Source organism: Trachemys scripta, chromosome 7 (assembly GCF_013100865.1).
Source record: "Trachemys scripta elegans isolate TJP31775 chromosome 7, CAS_Tse_1.0, whole genome shotgun sequence".
Taxonomy (NCBI): domain Eukaryota; kingdom Metazoa; phylum Chordata; order Testudines; family Emydidae; genus Trachemys; species Trachemys scripta.
In genome coordinates this window covers 82,754,734-82,772,245 of record NC_048304.1, presented here as the reverse complement: position 1 = coordinate 82,772,245, position 17,512 = coordinate 82,754,734, and the positions used below count along the sequence as shown (strand labels likewise).

The window sequence follows — 17,512 nt, the reverse complement described above, 5'->3', positions numbered from 1 at the left end:
CCAGTACGAGAAGTGAGCGTGAGTGAAATCTAGAAGCTGGAAGCACCGGGCCATAGGCATGACTGGCCCAAACGTCCCAATCTGTGGCTGAAGTCTTCTTGAACCCATGCCAGTGAGTGCAGGAATGAAATCAGGAGGAAAGATCTGAACTCTGTGTCAATACCCAGAAAGCCTACCTCAAAACTTGATGGAGAATCTGGGAATTCCAAAAGGCAGCATGGCATGGTACCGGGAAGGATCTTCTGTGACCTCAATTTATATTTGCATCAGGGGCACGGTATCAGGTGAACAATGGATGGTTTCCTAGCTGCTGGTAATATGCGGTGTGGCGGATCTGGCACCAACCCAGGAGGAAAGAGCCAATACCAAAAACAGCGCATTCTAGTACAAAGGGTCTTGACAACTGCCTCGACAGGGAACTTTGCCCTGAAGCAACAGTGACTGCTGTACCGACAGGCATAAGCCGCCCCTGGCCGTGGCACATAGGCACCGACTCCATGAGTGCTCTGGGGCTGGAGCACCCACAGGGAAAAATTAGTGGGTGCTCTGCACCCACGAGCAGCCTAGCTGCCTACCTCCCAGTGCTTCCTGCTTAGGACTTTCCAGGAGGAAGGGGGGAGGAGTGGGGATGCAGCACGCTCAGGGGAGGAGGCGAAGAAAAGGTGGGGCAGGGACTTGGGGGAAGGGGATGGGATGGGGGCAGGGCGATGGTGGGGCCAGGGGGTGCCGAGCACCCACTGGGAACAGTGTAAGTCAGCGCCTATGCAACAGCATTAACTCTGGTTTAGTCAGTACGGACATAGGCTGCTGTCCCACTGCGAACAGGAACGACTGCTCTGTTGCAACCAAGGGAGCCAGTCTCGATGGTCTCTGGGAGAGCACCAGAGTTGATGGATCAAGTCTCTCTGTATGAGCCCGTATTGGGCAGTAGGGAGCCAAAGGGCACACTCCACCATTGGTACCAGAACATTTGTCTGTAGAGAAGTCCCACGCACCGGACTTTGAAGAGCCCGACGCCAACTTTTTCTTGCATTTCTGGAGACCAGGAAGTCTTGGGCCTCAAAGACGACAGCACCACAGACAGGTATCTCCTAGGGCTCCTGTCTGTAGGACAAACCAAGGAAGCACTGCAAGAGAGAGTAGAAGAACTTCACTTGACGATCAATAGGGTTCCAATACTGGTCTAAGGCCAGCCATCTTCATAATGTAATGGAGATACCCAACCATTAGTTTCTTTGTCCTGATCTTTAAACCACAACGAATAGAGCACCTATCGCTAATGTGAGTCTCACCTAAGCACTTGAGACTGCACAAATAAAAGGTCACTGACAAGCACAAGCTTTCTGCAACCTGAGCAAGTTTTAAAATCTGGGAACCTTGGCATATGCTCCCTCAGTACCAGATGGGGTACGGATGCCCTGCTGACTGGAAAAAAAAAAAGGTTAAGTAAAAAATTGTATTTAAAATACAACAAAGCCAAATAAAGATTTTAAGCATCAAGTGACAAAAAGGAGTGCCACTAGGTACAAAAGTTTATGTTGGCAAGGAACACAAATGCTCTGACCACAGAGGTTAAGAAGGAACCAAAGGAGGGTTCTTCCCTTTATACTCTCACTCTGGAGCATGAGGAGCTCAGCTGTGGATGGTGCCACCCCTACGGAACCTCTAAGGAAGACTCTTCAGCACCATAGGGGAATCCAACATTTAAGTCTACAATGCTATAGACTAGGGGTGGGTAAACTTTTTGGCCCGATGGCCACATTGGGGACTAGAAATTGTATGGCAGTCCATGAATGCTCACAAAATTGGGGTTGGGGTGCAGGCTCTGGGGTGGGGCTGGGAATGAGGAGTCTGGGGTGTAGGAGGGTGCTCTGGGCTGGGACCGAGGGGTTTGGAGGGGATCAGGGCTGGGGCAGGAGTGCGGGAAGGGGTGCAGATGGGTTCAGGCTCTGGGGTGGGGCTGAGGATGAGGAGTTTGGGGTGCAGGAGGGTGCCTCAGGCTGGGTTCAAGGGGTTTGGAGAGTGGGGGGGGGGGAGATCAGGGCTGGGGAAAGGGTGTGGGGAGAGGCTCAGGGGTGCAGGCTCCAAGCGGCGCTTACTTCAACCGGCTCCCAGAAAGAGTGGCATGTCCCTTCTCCAGCTCCTATGTGGAGTCGTGGCCAGGCGGCTCTGCACGCAGCACCACCCCTGCAGCTCCCATTGGAGTGCTGGAACGGGGGCGAGCTGCATGGTGCGATCTCCAACCCAGCATCCTGGCCGGAGCGGGGTGGGGCGGGGCGGCCTCCAACCCAGCGTCCCGGCTGAAGCGCCAGAGCGAGGCCATAGTTTGCCCACCCCTGCTGTAGACTCTGGGCTGATCTTGGTAGTTATATCAAAATTCTGAAACCACGTGATAGTTCAGTTACCTCCTGCCCAAGTTTGCCTTGTCCCCATAGAAAGAACGTTACACTCTTGCAGATTTAGTTAGCGTGGGTCTGATGCCAGCCCCATGTTGATAAACAACAGACTATCTTGCAAAATAACTAAGATGGCATACCTGTTTAATAGAAGTATTCAGGGCCAGTCCATTTGCCTCCTTTTTGGTCTCACAAAAGACTATGGTCCGTCCATGACTGCCACTGTAAACCTGAATGACATCTCCAATAACCGCTGCTTTTTGAGACCAGTGACACTCTATAGCCAAATGCTGTTGAAGAAATATTCATTTAGCTGGCATAAAAAACCTTAAATAAAGTCAGGTTTTAAAAATATTTAGTATATATTTGAAAATGTAGACTCCAATATAAGTACAAAGATGTTATCCTTTGAGGAATGTGTTCGGATTAGACAGAATTAGATTAGACATACTATTAAAATATGTCAAAGTAATCAAATATATGGAATTTTTTGCCCACTATGATTAGACTAAAACGGAATAAAAAGGTGTGGTTGTAGGATGAAAAATTAGATATGTTGCAAACAAGTTTTCCCACATAGAGAGAAACCAACAATGAGCGAATCTTCCACAAAGTAGAGTCAGGTATACATAATTCCACCCCCTCGCCCATGTTTTATTTTTTTATTTAGATATAGATATTTACTAGAGCTTTATGGAAAATTACATAAAAACAATCCATATTTTGAAGATAATGGTTTAATTAAAGTCAATTCTTTGTGACAATGGATTTTGGCATTTTTCAGTCCTACTGAAGCAACCATATTGTGCCGTACTGACCAGTCAAAAATAAGCTTTAGGATAAACTGTTTAAATGGAAGTGTCTATGTCGTCAGATAAAGAACATTTTAACTAGTTTGTGTTTTTAATATTTAAGTGTTTATACTGTGTCCAGCACTGTAGTATCTGAATGCATATCAGAGTGTCTTCAATAGGGTGGCACACCTTGCAGTGTTTGAAGTGGCACTGTGAAAGCAGATACTTCCAGCCAGAAGACTAGGTGATTTCTAATTTAATAAAAAGCCTACTGCTTCAAAGGGGAAGGAGGGGGAGGTTAAAAGTAAAGGAACATGCTAAGACCAGAAATAGCCAAGGTAACAACAGAGAATGGCGTTCAATAACTAACTTTGCTTTAGTCATGAGTAAGATCACCAGCTATTTCAGGAGAAAATATAGACATTCCACTTTCACAACAAATAGTTTGAGTAGTTGTAACAAGTTCTGTACCAAAAGAGTATTACATTTCAAACTATATTTCCAAGTTACACCAATAAGAAAGATATATTTGTGATGTATTTTCAAATTCATACCATAATAAAGTATACATAACATGGAAAAAAGGAAAAGGGAACTAAAAATATGCCACACTAGCCAAGTTACTTACTTCTACAGTCACAGCAGCTTTTTGAGTCCTCTTCCCGATGAGGTCAACCTGTTCGTATCTGGATTTCATGTATTTCTTAGCCACATCATATACCCAATGTGGGCAAGTTGCAGAAAACAACAAGGTCTGGGGATTGTCTTCAGAATCTTAAAAACACAATGATCTGTTTTATGATCTTGGTATCTAAAATCCTAAAGTGGCATGTTGATTCAGGCCAAATTTGCCCCACATATTCTTGTGATAGCTTCAGATATATAAAATATGGACAACATTCTATTCGTGTTGTCTTCATGATGAGAAGTACTCTAAACTGCTGTACTCTTTTCCAACCATTCTGGGAAAGTGCTCACTTTTGAGTCAACTTCCAGATGAGTAGAGTTAAACGTACCTCCCTTAGGTATTAACACTGATCCATGTCAGTAAAGTAGAAGAAGGTTTTTCTTTTGAGCAACATAAGATGTTTTTGCCTCCACCCTCATAGTAAGTGTGCAGCCGTCCTGTTCAAGAAGGGAGGTAAAAACTCCATGTATTTATGCAGACTATAGCTTACCAGGCCACCAGACCAACCCATTAAACGTCATTAGCACCACTTTTTCTTTTAAGTTAAAAAACAAAATCCAAACCAACTTTAGCAAGATCCAACAACTAGTACCATTCAGAAAGCTGCTGTGACACCCACACAAGACAAAAGTAATGTTTGTGACACTGGCAGACTAGGTGCTTGCTCATGCCAAGGAGTCACTGAACACTGACAAATGCGTAACTGGAAATCAGTCTGGCTCACCTGTGTGCTAGCATTGTTAAAATAGATGTTAAGTTGATAAGAACGTGTTTGGACTTTATGAAATGCTCGTGAGTTGTTGCATGCGTTAATCTCACTTATATTATCTGTTACTATTTTATAAGACGGGGTGGCCAAACTTACTGACCCTCCAAGCTGCATATGACAATTTTCAGAAGTTCAAGAGCCAAGGCACACTTGCCAGGGCTCGGGGCTTTGGCTCTGCGGGAAGCACCTGACAGAGCTCAGGGCTTTAGCCCCACTCCTGCTGAAGCCCCAAGCCACGACAGGTCCACCCCATGGGGCTGAAGCCCCAAGACCCTCCTCCCCACTGGGCAGAAACCCCTACCTCACCACCCCTCTGCAAGGCAGAGGTCCTGAGCTCCCCCACCCAATCTGGTAGATGGAGAACAGGGGAGGAGTGGGAAGCTCTGTGAGCCACACTTTAATGGTAAAAAAACCACATGCAGCTCACGAGCCAGTTTGGCCATCCCTGTTATAAGGTAATATTTAAGTGTTTGCTTTGTAACTATAAAAGTGTTTGCTATGAAACTAGAAACCCCCCATCCCACTCAGTCAGGAGAGAAGCATTACCAAGCGTGAAATACTAGTTTACCACAAGAGGTGTCATCATCTGCTCAACAAAAGGCCTACTGAGACTAGACAAACCACTGTGGAACATCAGTGGACAAAAGATTTTGTTGATTGCTCCCCCCAACACCGATGAAGAGGGGATGTGCACAAACCCTCTGTGACCCTACAGCCCATATTCTTCATAGCTATATTATATGAATATGGCATAAGTAAGATATATTTGAACACACTGTGCCTCGAGGGAACACCCTGCACCCCCATATTCATCCTTATAATATGATTTTGTGGTATCCAATGCAAAGTTTGTCATGTCGGGTGTCTTCGGAAGGCTCATGATGCACTGAACATTGTTGTTACAGTAATGTTATAGGTGATAATTTCATGTATATAGTTATGAGGCTGAAAATGTATCCTCATGGCTTAAAGCAAGCCCAGACAAAAATTCTCCAAGAGCAGAGCGGCAGTTCACACCTCATCAGGGCAGGTATGGAACAAACTCAGCCTCACAGGAACAAAGGGCGCTGGCCTAGGCAGTAACAAAAGGATCTGTTAGACTCTGGAGGGAGTCACCCCCATTCCTTTGGTCAGTTTGGGACTGCAACGAGGTAATGCTCACCTGACTCTGAAGGTGGGGGGGGGGGGGGAAAAGCCAAGGGGGAAGAAAGAATATGATAAAAGGGAGAGACATTTGCCATTCTCTCTCTCTCTTCCACCTGCATCTACACACACCACGCCAAGCAACTGAAGCGCTGATCAAAGGGGAGAGCCTGGCTGAAGAGCAACCAGCCAGCCTGTAGTAAGAAGCATCTAAGTTTGTAAGGACATTGAAAGTGTTAAGATCAGCTTAGAATGTGTTTTGCTTTTAGTTAATTTGACCAAATCTGACTTGTTATGTTTTGACTTATAAGCACTAAAATTTATCTTTGTAGTTAATAAATCTGTTTAGTCTACTTGAAGCAGTGCATTTGGTCTGAAGCGTGTCAGAGGCTCCGCTTGGGATAACAAGCCTGGTACATATCAATTTCTTCGTTAAATTGACAAACTCATATAAGCTTGCAGCATCCAGCAGGCATAACTGGACACTGCAAGACTGAGGTTCCTAGGGTTGCGTCTGGGACTGGAGGTATTGGCTAGTGTCATTCGGTTGCACAATCCAAGGAGCAGCTTACATGCCAGAGGCTGTGCGTGAACAGACGAGGAGTGGGGGTTCTCACAGCAGAGCAGGGTAAGGCTGGCTCCCGGAGTCAAAGATTGGAGTGACCTAGCAGATCACCGGTCCAGATAACACCGGAGGGAAACGTCATAATGTTTTATGCAAGACGCATCATGTTAGGTATCAGTGGAAAGGTTATGATTTACGGAATATGATTATCCTATTTGTATGCATGTATAACTTCTGTATCTGAAGTTAGGAATATTAACTATAACAATTACAACTGTGTTTACACTTGGAGAACGCCCACCAGACAGTATGCAATCAGCCCAGATAGGCCATTAGGAAGGATAATAGGACTTTGAAGATGCTAATCTCCCTCCTTCCTCACAAGTTTCCTGGGATGCTGCTTTGACACTGCAAAGTCATGTGATGTCACCTGGTACTGGACATCATCTTGGAATGTTGGTATTTTTCCATTAGCGGGGGTGGGAGTCAAACTGGGAAACAAAGGATTCCTGCCATATGCAAATCCTATTTAAGGCTGGGAAGTAAGTTCATCTAGGTTCTTCTCCACTGCCTCCCTACCCAAGAAGAAAGACTGCTGAAAACACCTGAAGAAACAAAGTAACTAAGCTGGAGGGGGCTGGGAGAGAAACAGGGGCTGAGTCTAGGTGAGAAAGTCTAGCCTGTGAAAGGAATACCTGGAGTTTTAGCTGAAAGCAGTGCAGTTTACCTTGAAGAAAATCTGCAACCAGCATAACACAACATTTAGAGTCAGAATTTGCTACTATTAACCAGTTAATTTAGTGTATTAAATGTAGGTTGCATATTTTGTTTTATTTGCTCAGTAATCTGCTTTGATTTGTTTGCTATCCCTTATAATCACTTAAAATCTTTTGTCGTTAAACTTGTTTTTTGTTTATTCTAAAACACTTTGTGCAATTCATAACTGGGAGGACAGGAGGAAAGCTGTGCATATCTTCCTCCACACTGAGGGAGGGAGCGAATTTCATGAGCTTATGCTGTATAGATCTTTATACAGCACAAAATAAGACAATTTTGGGTTTACTTTCTAGAAGGGGTGTGCACTTGAGTGCTGGACAATTCCCTACCTGAAAGTCTTCCCATGCAGCACTGATTTCAGTATTGGTGTTATTCTGCAGATGGGTGTGTCCCTGTGTGTGTGCATGCAGCAGGACAGGGTGAGGGAGCCCAGGCTGATGGAATGGGTGGGCCCAGTGAAACCGCAGTACATCTGGTGGCACCCTGGATTGGGTGAGGGGCCCAACTCGTCACACATTCCTCCCATCACAGTTTGAACTCTGGGGGTATCGGACTAAAAATCCCTGACCAGAAGGAACTGTATCATTATGCTGCTTTGAATTTGGAGAGGGAAATATTTTAAGTATAAGCAAGAGATCCCCAAGCTACTTAGCTTGGGTTAGCCCTAAAAGACATGTAGAGGCAGTACATTACAGCAACTTCTATTACTTTTTGTAACCATAGAACCATAGAATATCAGGGTTGGAAGGGACCTCAGGAGGTCATCTAGTCCAACCCCCTGCTCAAAGCAGGACCAATTCCCAACTAAATCATCCCAGCCAGGGCTCTGACAAGACTGACCTTAAAAACCTCTAAGGAAGGAGATTCCACCACCTCCCTAGGTAACCCTTTCCAGTGCTTCACCACCCTCCTAGTGAAAAAGTTTTTCCTAATATCCAACCTAAACCGCCCCCACTGCAACTTGAGACCATTACTCCTTGTTCTGTCATCTGGTACCACTGAGAACAGTCTAGATCCATCCTCTTTGGAACCCCCTTTCAGGTAGTTGAAAGCATCTATCAAATCCCCCCTCATTCTTCTCTTCTGCAGACTAAACGATCCCAATTCCCTCTGCCTCTCTAAGGCTTTAACTAATTTGTATGTATATTTACCTGCTTTAATCTTATAAATAAGAAAAATTAGTAAGTTAATAAATCTTTAGTTAGTCTATTACAAGATTGGCTACAAGTGTCATCTTTTTTGAGAGATGTAAGGTAAAATTGATCTAGGATAAGTAAGTGACTGCTAATGCTGTTATATGGCGCTTAAAAAGAGTTCACATTTGACACTTGGTTGGTGAAATCTATTTATAGAAGACACAACCAGTTTATGCTCTGGTTTGTAAGTCTGCCTTGACGTTGGCACCCATGTTCGTGAGCCACTCCAGATGGCTTGATAGTCCTAATCCCAGATCAATTATAGACACAGGGGCAAAAAAACAATCAAAAAGAGGAAGGGTTTATCTTCAAGATTAAATACACCTCTACCCAGATATAATACTGTCCTCAGGAGCCAAAAAATCTTACCGTGTTATAGGTGAAACCACATTATATTAAACTTGCTTTGATCCGCCAGAGTGTGCAGCCCCACCCCCCCAGAGCACTGCTTTACCGCATTATATCCGAATTCGTGTTATATTGGGTCACATTATATCGGGGTAGAGGTGTACTAGCCTGACGAGAGGTCAGACCCCATTAACATGCTGAAAAGGGTAAGCATAGGGAGCCTCCATTGACACTGCTTAGGAGTGCCAACTTTCCATTTCAGCCTATGGATAAGTGCCAGGGAAAGTTATCTACCTGCCATTGACAGATGGACTTGGGCCATGCCTGGAGAGTGACATCTTATAGGTTCTGAAGATTCTATGAATGATTTCCAGATCCATAGTACACTATCTAGAGACATCCCCAGCCGGTTTCCATAGCACTCATTCGTTTTCACTGCCACTAATCTTGTCACAAGACAGTTGATTTATATGGTGTTATAACACCATATGCAACCACCTGGGTTTTAATGGTCTAATTACTAATGATATTCCTTACTATTCACTTAAATACTGAATTTACCCTTCTTGTACGCAACTCGTAAAATGTCCTCCACTTGTTCAGCAAAGCCCATGTCCAACATCTGGTCAACTTCATCCAGGACAACATGCTTGAGTTTGGAAAGATCCAGCTTGCCATTCTGAAGGTGGTCTTTGATTCGACCTGGGGTCCCAACCAAGATGTCAATACCACTTCGAATTAGATCAACTGAAAGAAAAATTAGTAAAGATACGCGTAAGCGCAGAAGAGTTTAGAAAATGGCAGCAGCTTACAAGTACAGGATCACTTTCACTATATTGGCAATACTGCACTGATAAATGTTCTAGTTGAACAGAGATCAGAAAATTTATACAGCTGAGAAATACTGAAGCACAGCTTGTGAAGTCTTATGTCAGAGTTCATTTCCCAAATAAAAGAAGAGAAGGGGAATGAAAAAAAATGATAAAAGGACAGACAGGAACCACAATGGTCTCAGCATTGTGAAATATTTTTTCTAATAAGAATGAGAAGGGCAATGAGAGTTTAGTGGTGAGTTAAGTTATTTTTTTAAGCAGTTAAGAAACAGTTGGCTCTTTCCAAATTATTTATTTTAATCAAACTGAAATGACTCTTGGGAAAACTAAACTATAAAGCTGTTAGTTTACCAAAGCTCATTAGTTCAAACTGGGACAAAAAAGTTGAATTAAAAAATGTTAAAGAAGTGTTGTCTCTGAAAATTTCTTCATGCTGCTGTCAATGTCACTTAACCCACCCCATTTCCTGAAATCCTACAGAAAAATAGGATTCCTTCTCCATCTCTGCCAAACCCAATAGCTGTGCCCATGATGCATAATCCATTAACAATTAAGTGTCTTCTTCCCAGCCTAGTTATGCATTCACAACCATCCAGATATAACTAATAACATTACCATAATATAGAATGTTTCCTCCACCCTCCTGGATGTAAGGATCCTCTCCATAAGAGATCCAGCTACTCGCACAGATGCCATCTCCATCGACAGCTTTAAGACTTAACTTCTTCCACTTTTAGATTTACTTTGCTGATGTTTGTAAGACAAAAGTTATTTACAAGAAACAGGACCAAATACAATGTTTTCATATACACATAGCAGGAAATGTCCTCCTTTCTCTCAAATACCCAAGTCAATGTGGAAGAGGTCCAAGACCCCTGGAATAAGGAAGGCAGCTGTGTGTTTTACTAAGGATCCTCTTGTTTTCCTAGCACAGATGGACAGAGTAGGCTACTTAGTTTCTTTAAGAGTCTTCACTTTCTGATTAAAATTATTTATTTGGAGACAACAGTGTTTCAAATGTTACCAATCAATCTGCAGGTCAATCATTAGACAGAAGTCTTACTTACTTTGTCCATTGTATGCAGTTCCTCCATAAAAACAAGCCACTGAAAGTGTCTTTGTGATGTCTTTGAAGTCTTTGGCTACCTGGTTTGCCAACTCTCTAGTGGGAGTAAGAGCTAACACCTACACAGAAGGAAGAAAGAGTTAAAAATAGATGTTCCTTCACTTGGAGTCTGTCAAGAAGCCACATAGGTTTTCCATTTAGGTCGGTATATTTACACCTCTATTGTAATTGTTGCAGGTTTAAAGAAATGGCATTTAAGCACAGTTCAAGGTTCCTTTGGCCTCATCAAATCACAAAGTCATCATTTTACATGCTTGTAAACGACACTGCTATCTCACAGAACATGTGTTAAGACCTAAACTTAATACAATCTATTAAAATATTTTAAATTAAAAATATTCAAGCAGTACATATTTGCTGCTGTATTTCTAAAGAAAGTCAAACCACTGAACTGGTGGAAGTCACAGGCTAAGTACGTGGAATTGCAATTTGTTAAAGCGCTAAACAAGCTTTTGACATCAGTATTCACTTCTGCAGGTGTAAAGAGAATATTTTCTTCATTTCAGTTCATTCAGCTAGTTTCATTCAAAATTAAGACACCAACCGGGAGTAGAAAGAATGGGAAAGCTTGTCTTCCTCTCCTTGGAACTCTTATGATTCCTCCTGCGCAACAGAGAGGATGAGTGGTGCCAGGACTCTGCCAACATCGGACGTGCACGTCTCAGAGAAGCCCAAGTGTTGAACACCCTCTCCAACCGCGAAGGCTCTGAAGGTGGTCTCCCTCAAAAGAAACTTTAGCCTGACCTCTCTAACTTTCTTGGTCCTCAGCTTGAAGTCATTACAAATCTCACACTAATCACTAATGTTAGACTCACCCAGACACCTTTAAACTAGAATGTGGGTCGCGCACAGGCATCAGTTTAGATGAAATATAGGGCTTGAAACCCAGTCACTAAGGCATTCCTCAATACCGACAAATGGAACCCCGAAATTGGGGACCCAAGAAACTAATTTTAATAAACAAAATGTTATTACTAAGACTGGGAATCTATATACAACTAAACGCTGAAAGAACCTGCTGAAGCAAGACAAATTCCAACTGTCAAGGGCGGTAAGAGGGAACTCAGGGGAATCAGGGGCAGCTTCACCCTTTATACCTGCACATAGTGGCACGTGGCAGCGGAGAGTGCTCGTGCTGCACTGATGGGCACTACTAAGGGAAACATTCTGACAACAGTGCTCGAGGTAAAAACTGTGACCCGAAATTGGGCCAGCTAGTAAGCTTAGGAAGGACTAATGACCCACCAGAGTTTGACAGAAAGCAGCATGTTTATTATACTGATAGCTAAGCTCAAAAGAAGGGGGGGGGGTCACATTCACACTCGCATACTCACGCTCCCAGGACAGGCACGGCACTGGAGATGTCAGGATTCTTTAAGGTACGTATCCCACAGCGCAGCGATAGATGGTGTGATGAAGGTATGTCTTCCCAAGGCACGATGAAATGCAACGCAGCGAACCACTGGCCAGGCGGTCCGGGCAAAGGGCCTTCACAGGAGATACAAGCTTATGAGTGCACTCCTGAGCACACGGCCCCTTCCCTTTTTAAGGACCTGCTCCTCATGGCCTGCGACTAGAGATGACTTGGCTGCGTCTGGTTGGTCACACTCCACCTCAGCCAGTGTCCATGCATTGGGTGCGTGAGTGCTGCCTAATTAGAGTCCCAGACATCTTGTCCATCTAGGAGCTCTTCTGATCTTCCAGCTGTTTAAGCAGCCCATTCATCCCACAAGCATTCCAGGAGGAGGGGGGTGGGGGAAAGCCACTTCACAGGTATTCAAAGAGGAGGAGGGGGGAGGAGGAGGAGAGAAGTGTAACAGACCTTTTGAGCATACAGGTTATACAGAGCATACAGATCACTGCTGCTCCTACAACAAAAACATACACCAAGAGTAAAATGCCCATGTGTAATCACTTGAAGAACCGAAGGATGTTTGCAGCCACTCCACTCTTTACCCCCTCACACTTGAGCATGAGGTAGCATGTGTGGCCCCAACTGACACTGCTATTCAAGAGAGAGGACCTCAGGTACATACATACCTACAGCAGAATCTACATGGGCACATACTTTAAGAATCCTTTTTCACAGCCTACTAAAAACCTGAACCATCATGACAAAAATACAGTAAATGTGACATCAGAATTTGTTCGCTATCGAGTAATTTAGTTACCTTTGGTGTGCGGCCTCTTTTCCTCTCTTGCATTTCTCCCTGAAGCTTTTCAATCAAGGGAATGGCAAAAGAGAATGTTTTTCCAGTTCCAGTTCGAGCTTGAGCTACAACATCTTTGCCATCATATATGTGCTTGAAGGTCTTTACTTGCACAGGAAACAGGTATGTTACACCTCGAGCTGTGAGACAGTCGAATACGGTTTTGTTAAAAGGTCCAATGAGCTGATAAGTACATTATATTTGGTGCTTGATGTGTGTAAACTTGAACATGGCAGAACATCACAAGCAGACTAGTCACTATCCCCAGAAAAAGCAGGACTGTATCACCTTCTCTAGTTTACTTAAGTCTCAGAATCCAGTTCAATAAGGCTCTTGGACTCACTTCACCCAGTTTGCTAACATTGCATTGCCAGAGATACTGATTACTCTGTTCCTATCCAGCAACTTTCCCCGCAAAAGAAGAATTATGCTGCCCTATGTATGCAGTAATCTCCACCCATTTCTTCAATCTCTTGAGTGGTTTGATTTAAAACAGTCGTTTATGAATTACTTGATCCTGTTATAATATTACATACAAATATTGTGTTAAATTTGTTCGTTAGTATTTTTGTAGAACTTTTAGCTCAATTTCAGTGGAATTAATTCTTATTCTGTAAATGGAATAAAGTAATTTTAAGCCACAGTATCTTGATATTGGGTTTATGTTAGTTAAAGTCCTAGCATAAAGGCTGGGTTGACTAGGACGACATAAGTGGATATGATGCCATTTGGGTTCCACCAGAAGTGTGACAACAGTGTTTGCATACACAAGGGTAGGGGACACATCTTATTACTACTTTTTCCTCACAGTCAACACGAACAGAATTAAAGATGCTTCTGTTCTGTCAGTTTTACTATTAAATTATTATGCCAAGAAAGTTACCTCGAAGAAGTTCAATAGTCCCTTTGGAAATACAAAAATTGGAGAAAGCACCTTCCTTCTGCTCTACAGTCAGTTCCTGTTAGGTAAAAATAATACTTTACACATAAGTATTGAGCATTTCAGAGATAAGAAAATGAAGGCAGAAAGGGTTAAATGACTTATCCCAAGGTCAGCTTTTCAGTAGCAGGATCAGAACCACAACACAAGGTCCTGAAATCCAATCTCTTGTTCTAACTACTAAACACCACTGCCTTGTGTGACCTTCATGCAACGGATTTAAAACTTACATTAGGAAGTCACATTTTTTGTATCTAATGCATGTGAAATAGCAAGGTTAGTGCTCATTAGTCCTCTTGTGGAGAGAGACTGAACAGAGTCAGAAAAGTAGGCTTGTTATGTTTTACTTGATGACCTCCACAGATCCCTCAAGTCCCCCATTCTAGCTTTCTTTCCTCATAATTCTGTGTTCTAGCCACTACAAATTCAATGGATACAAGTTACACATAACTAGGGCTTCCAGTACTCATTCAGTTTAATTCAAGGATGTTTATTTTTAAAACAGTTACTGGTGGCCCAGTGATAGTGATTTGTACTGCAATAAGCAAAAGTCAGGTTTGATTCCAAGCCATTTCTTACTCCCTGGATTAGCCTACCACTGGTGCACTGCTATGGCAATAGTTTAAGCGTGTGAACCACATTTCACTAATATCAATACTTTCCACAGATTATGATACAGTTTTGATGATATGGTGGCTCCAACACAGAATTCTGAGGAAAGAAAGCTAGGATGGGGGACTTCAGGGCTCTGTGAGGGGCACCAAGTAAAACTTTACGAGCCTATTTTTCTGTGAAGGTTCAGTCTCTCTCCACGAGAGGACTAATGAGCACTAATCTTATTGCTACTTCACATCAAATGGGACTCAAGCAAGGAAAAAACTATAAAGAAATAACAGAAAAGAATACGGGAATTACTGCTTCTCTCCATGCTTCCAAAAGAAGGTTTTCAGCAATAAGCACATTACATTTAGAAACACAAACTCTTGTTATGATTGGGTATATTTGGGGAACTAATCTGCAGTAAAGATTTTTCATTTTTAAAATCAGTCTAGTTCTTCTCATGGGATTTTGGAGGACTAAGTCAAGCACAAACATTTAGAGCAGAGCATATATGTATATGCAGTAGTTTTCAACTATAATCAACTCAAGTTTACTTTACTGTAAAAGTTAATTATATTCAAGATAGACCAATTAAAATAGACTCCTAGAAACTGCATTCATATCGGATCTTAAAGGACTACCTGGTGCAGTTATTACCCAAGCATTGAACTGCCTCAGTCAGGAAGCCGTGTTAGTGGGTCATTAACATTAAATTAAATTAAATCCTGCTATATTCCACGCAGCATATTTAACATGTTATTACTATGTAATTTTAAACCAATATATTTCCTGTGAGGTATGACGATGCAATACAAAACTTGAGCATTGAGACTTTTCAAGTTTTGAAGCTGCCCATGTTGTAATTTAAGTAAAAGCTAAATATCCTTTACATTGGTTACACAAAAACAAATGTTGACAAGTAAATCTATTAGAGAGAATTTCTTCCAAACTCAATCATGTTGTAATAGAGCAGGGGTAGGCAACTTATGGCACACGTGCCAAAGGCGGCACGGGCACGCAAGCTGATTTTCAGTGGCACTCACACTGCCCGGGTCCTGGCTACCAGTCCATGGGGCTCTGCATTTTAATTTAATTTTTATATGAAGCTTCTTAAACATTTTTAAAACCTTATTTACTTTACATACAACAATAGTTTAGTTATATATTATAATATTTTTAGAAGGTCTCTTTCTATAAAAATGTATTACTGGCATGCCAAACCTTAAATTAGAGTGAATAAATGAAGACTCGGCACACCACTTCTGAAAGGCTGCCGACCCCTGTAATAGAGGAACCCAACTGTAGTAAAACCCAGCGTCTAGTTGCACCTGCTCTTGTTCGCTGTCACATTCTCCACTTGATGCTTCACTGAAATTACATTGTGGTTTTTTGGGGGTGACTTCATTACTTAGGGAGGAGAATTTCTTCTTGTGCTCTGGGCTTCCTTCCCCAGTATCTCCATTCACTCTCTCTCCCTCCTTCATCTTTTTGAGTTTGGGAGGTTCAAGGTCATCTTCAAACAGCCCATTTTCCTCTGTTTGGGATTTCCTCTTCTTGGATTTATCATGGTGTTTAGACTCTCTCTCTTTTTTATCTTTCTATTAAGTAATAAACAAAGAAACCACAATGAAAATAAAACTGCAGATTTTCATACCATCCCAAGGCTTTGTGAAATTGTAAAAACATGTAATTGTTCCAAGAATGAAAGGAACTGGTTGCTCTCTATCCATTTGTAAATACTTGTTTTCATATTAGTTAAAATCAGAGGCAGCTTTTGCATAAGGACATGTATGAAAACAGACTCATTCAGGTTATGGGGGGAAATCCCATCATGCATTTTTCTGATTTTATTTGTAAAGAATTTATACTTTCCATTCATTTGGAACTCAAACCATAATACATGTGATTTTTTTTACAAAGTAGTTTACAACCCATTAAGGAATTTCCGAGAGATCAATATCATGGTTTAATCCTAAAATTTTACCCTCTTTTTTAGATCACTTGTAACAGATACTATAAAATACTTCATCCTTTTTAAAAAGATGACCATATACTTTGGTGTGAAGTAGAAACATAGGGCTACCATATCACACTTGACTTGACTTGACTTTGGTATACTGTTTCTGGCAGTAAACAGTACCAAAATATGAGAAGTAAAAAACCTTAAGAGAGTCTATCATAAAACAGACTACAGGATTCATACCACCATCACAGGTTTTTGAGCTGAGAGTACAAAATAAACGGACAAAATGTGATTTTTATCCCAAATCCGGCTCTACTGTCCTAGTACTTCTAATGATCACTGGGCAATGCAAGCCCCGAGTCCTGCACAACAATGCCACCAACACACAAATACACTGCCTGGGTATAACACCAAAAACTAAAAGCACTCGGGACAGCTAACCGGGTTACATACCAACATTGCTAAGGGAAAGTTACACGGGTCAGGGCAAAAGAGACAAGGAGAAAAGAGGTGCCACAGGACTCTGTTCCTTTTTACAGATTCAGACTAACGCGGCTACCCCTCTGATACTTAAGAAAAAAACAGTGAGCATAGGAAAGGCAAAGCCTCTCTCGTCAGCGGCAGCCTGCACGACCACCGGGTAACAGAAACAAGCGGGCTGTGGGGGAACGCTGCCCAACGCCCAGCCGACGCCCCAGGGATCCCTGGGGCAAGAGGCGCCGCCACCCCCTGGGCGAGCACGAGGCTGGGGATCCCGTGTAGGGACAGCACTGTCCGCCCCGCTCCCCCACAACCTGGCCACGCTGCGCCCCACGAGTCCGGCCCGACGGCAGGCTGGCAGCCCTGGGGAGGCTGGTTCTCACCAGAGGCAGCCGGGACCCTGCCCCACATAGCCTGACAGCGCAAAAGGCACCGGTACCTTGTGCCTTCTCCGCCTGCTGCTCTCCGGGGCGGTCCCGCTCTCCATGGGGCTCTCGGCCTCGTCCCCGCTGCTGGCTTCAAACCGGGCAGCTTCGGGCATTTCCCCCAGCTGCTCCGCGCGGACGCCGGGAGCGAACTTGCCGCAAGGGACCGGGACCGGGACCAGGGACGGGCGTGAGAAGAACAAACTCCGCCCCGGAACCCTCTCGCCGGCCGGCAACCAGTGGGACGCAGACAGGGGCC

At 43.3% G+C, this 17,512-nt stretch overlaps 1 protein-coding gene across 3 annotated transcripts in view; it reads right to left on the bottom strand.

The window, feature by feature from the left end:
* LOC117880611 (nucleolar RNA helicase 2-like) overlaps window positions 1-17,423 on the bottom strand; it is a 34,960-nt gene extending 17,537 nt beyond the window's left edge. For all 3 annotated transcript variants that reach the window (XM_034776925.1, XM_034776926.1, XM_034776927.1), the window contains exons 1-8: window positions 17,268-17,423; window positions 15,714-15,983; window positions 13,729-13,804; window positions 12,807-12,985; window positions 10,577-10,694; window positions 9,238-9,423; window positions 3,819-3,964; window positions 2,537-2,686 (exon numbers count right to left, since the gene is read on the bottom strand). In XM_034776925.1, coding sequence (XP_034632816.1) covers window positions 2,537-2,686; window positions 3,819-3,964; window positions 9,238-9,423; window positions 10,577-10,694; window positions 12,807-12,985; window positions 13,729-13,804; window positions 15,714-15,983; window positions 17,268-17,369 — 1,227 coding nt within the window. In that variant the 5' untranslated portion in view covers window positions 17,370-17,423. The remainder of the gene's footprint in view (window positions 1-2,536; window positions 2,687-3,818; window positions 3,965-9,237; window positions 9,424-10,576; window positions 10,695-12,806; window positions 12,986-13,728; window positions 13,805-15,713; window positions 15,984-17,267) is intronic.
* Between the last annotated feature and the right edge of the window lie 89 nt (window positions 17,424-17,512).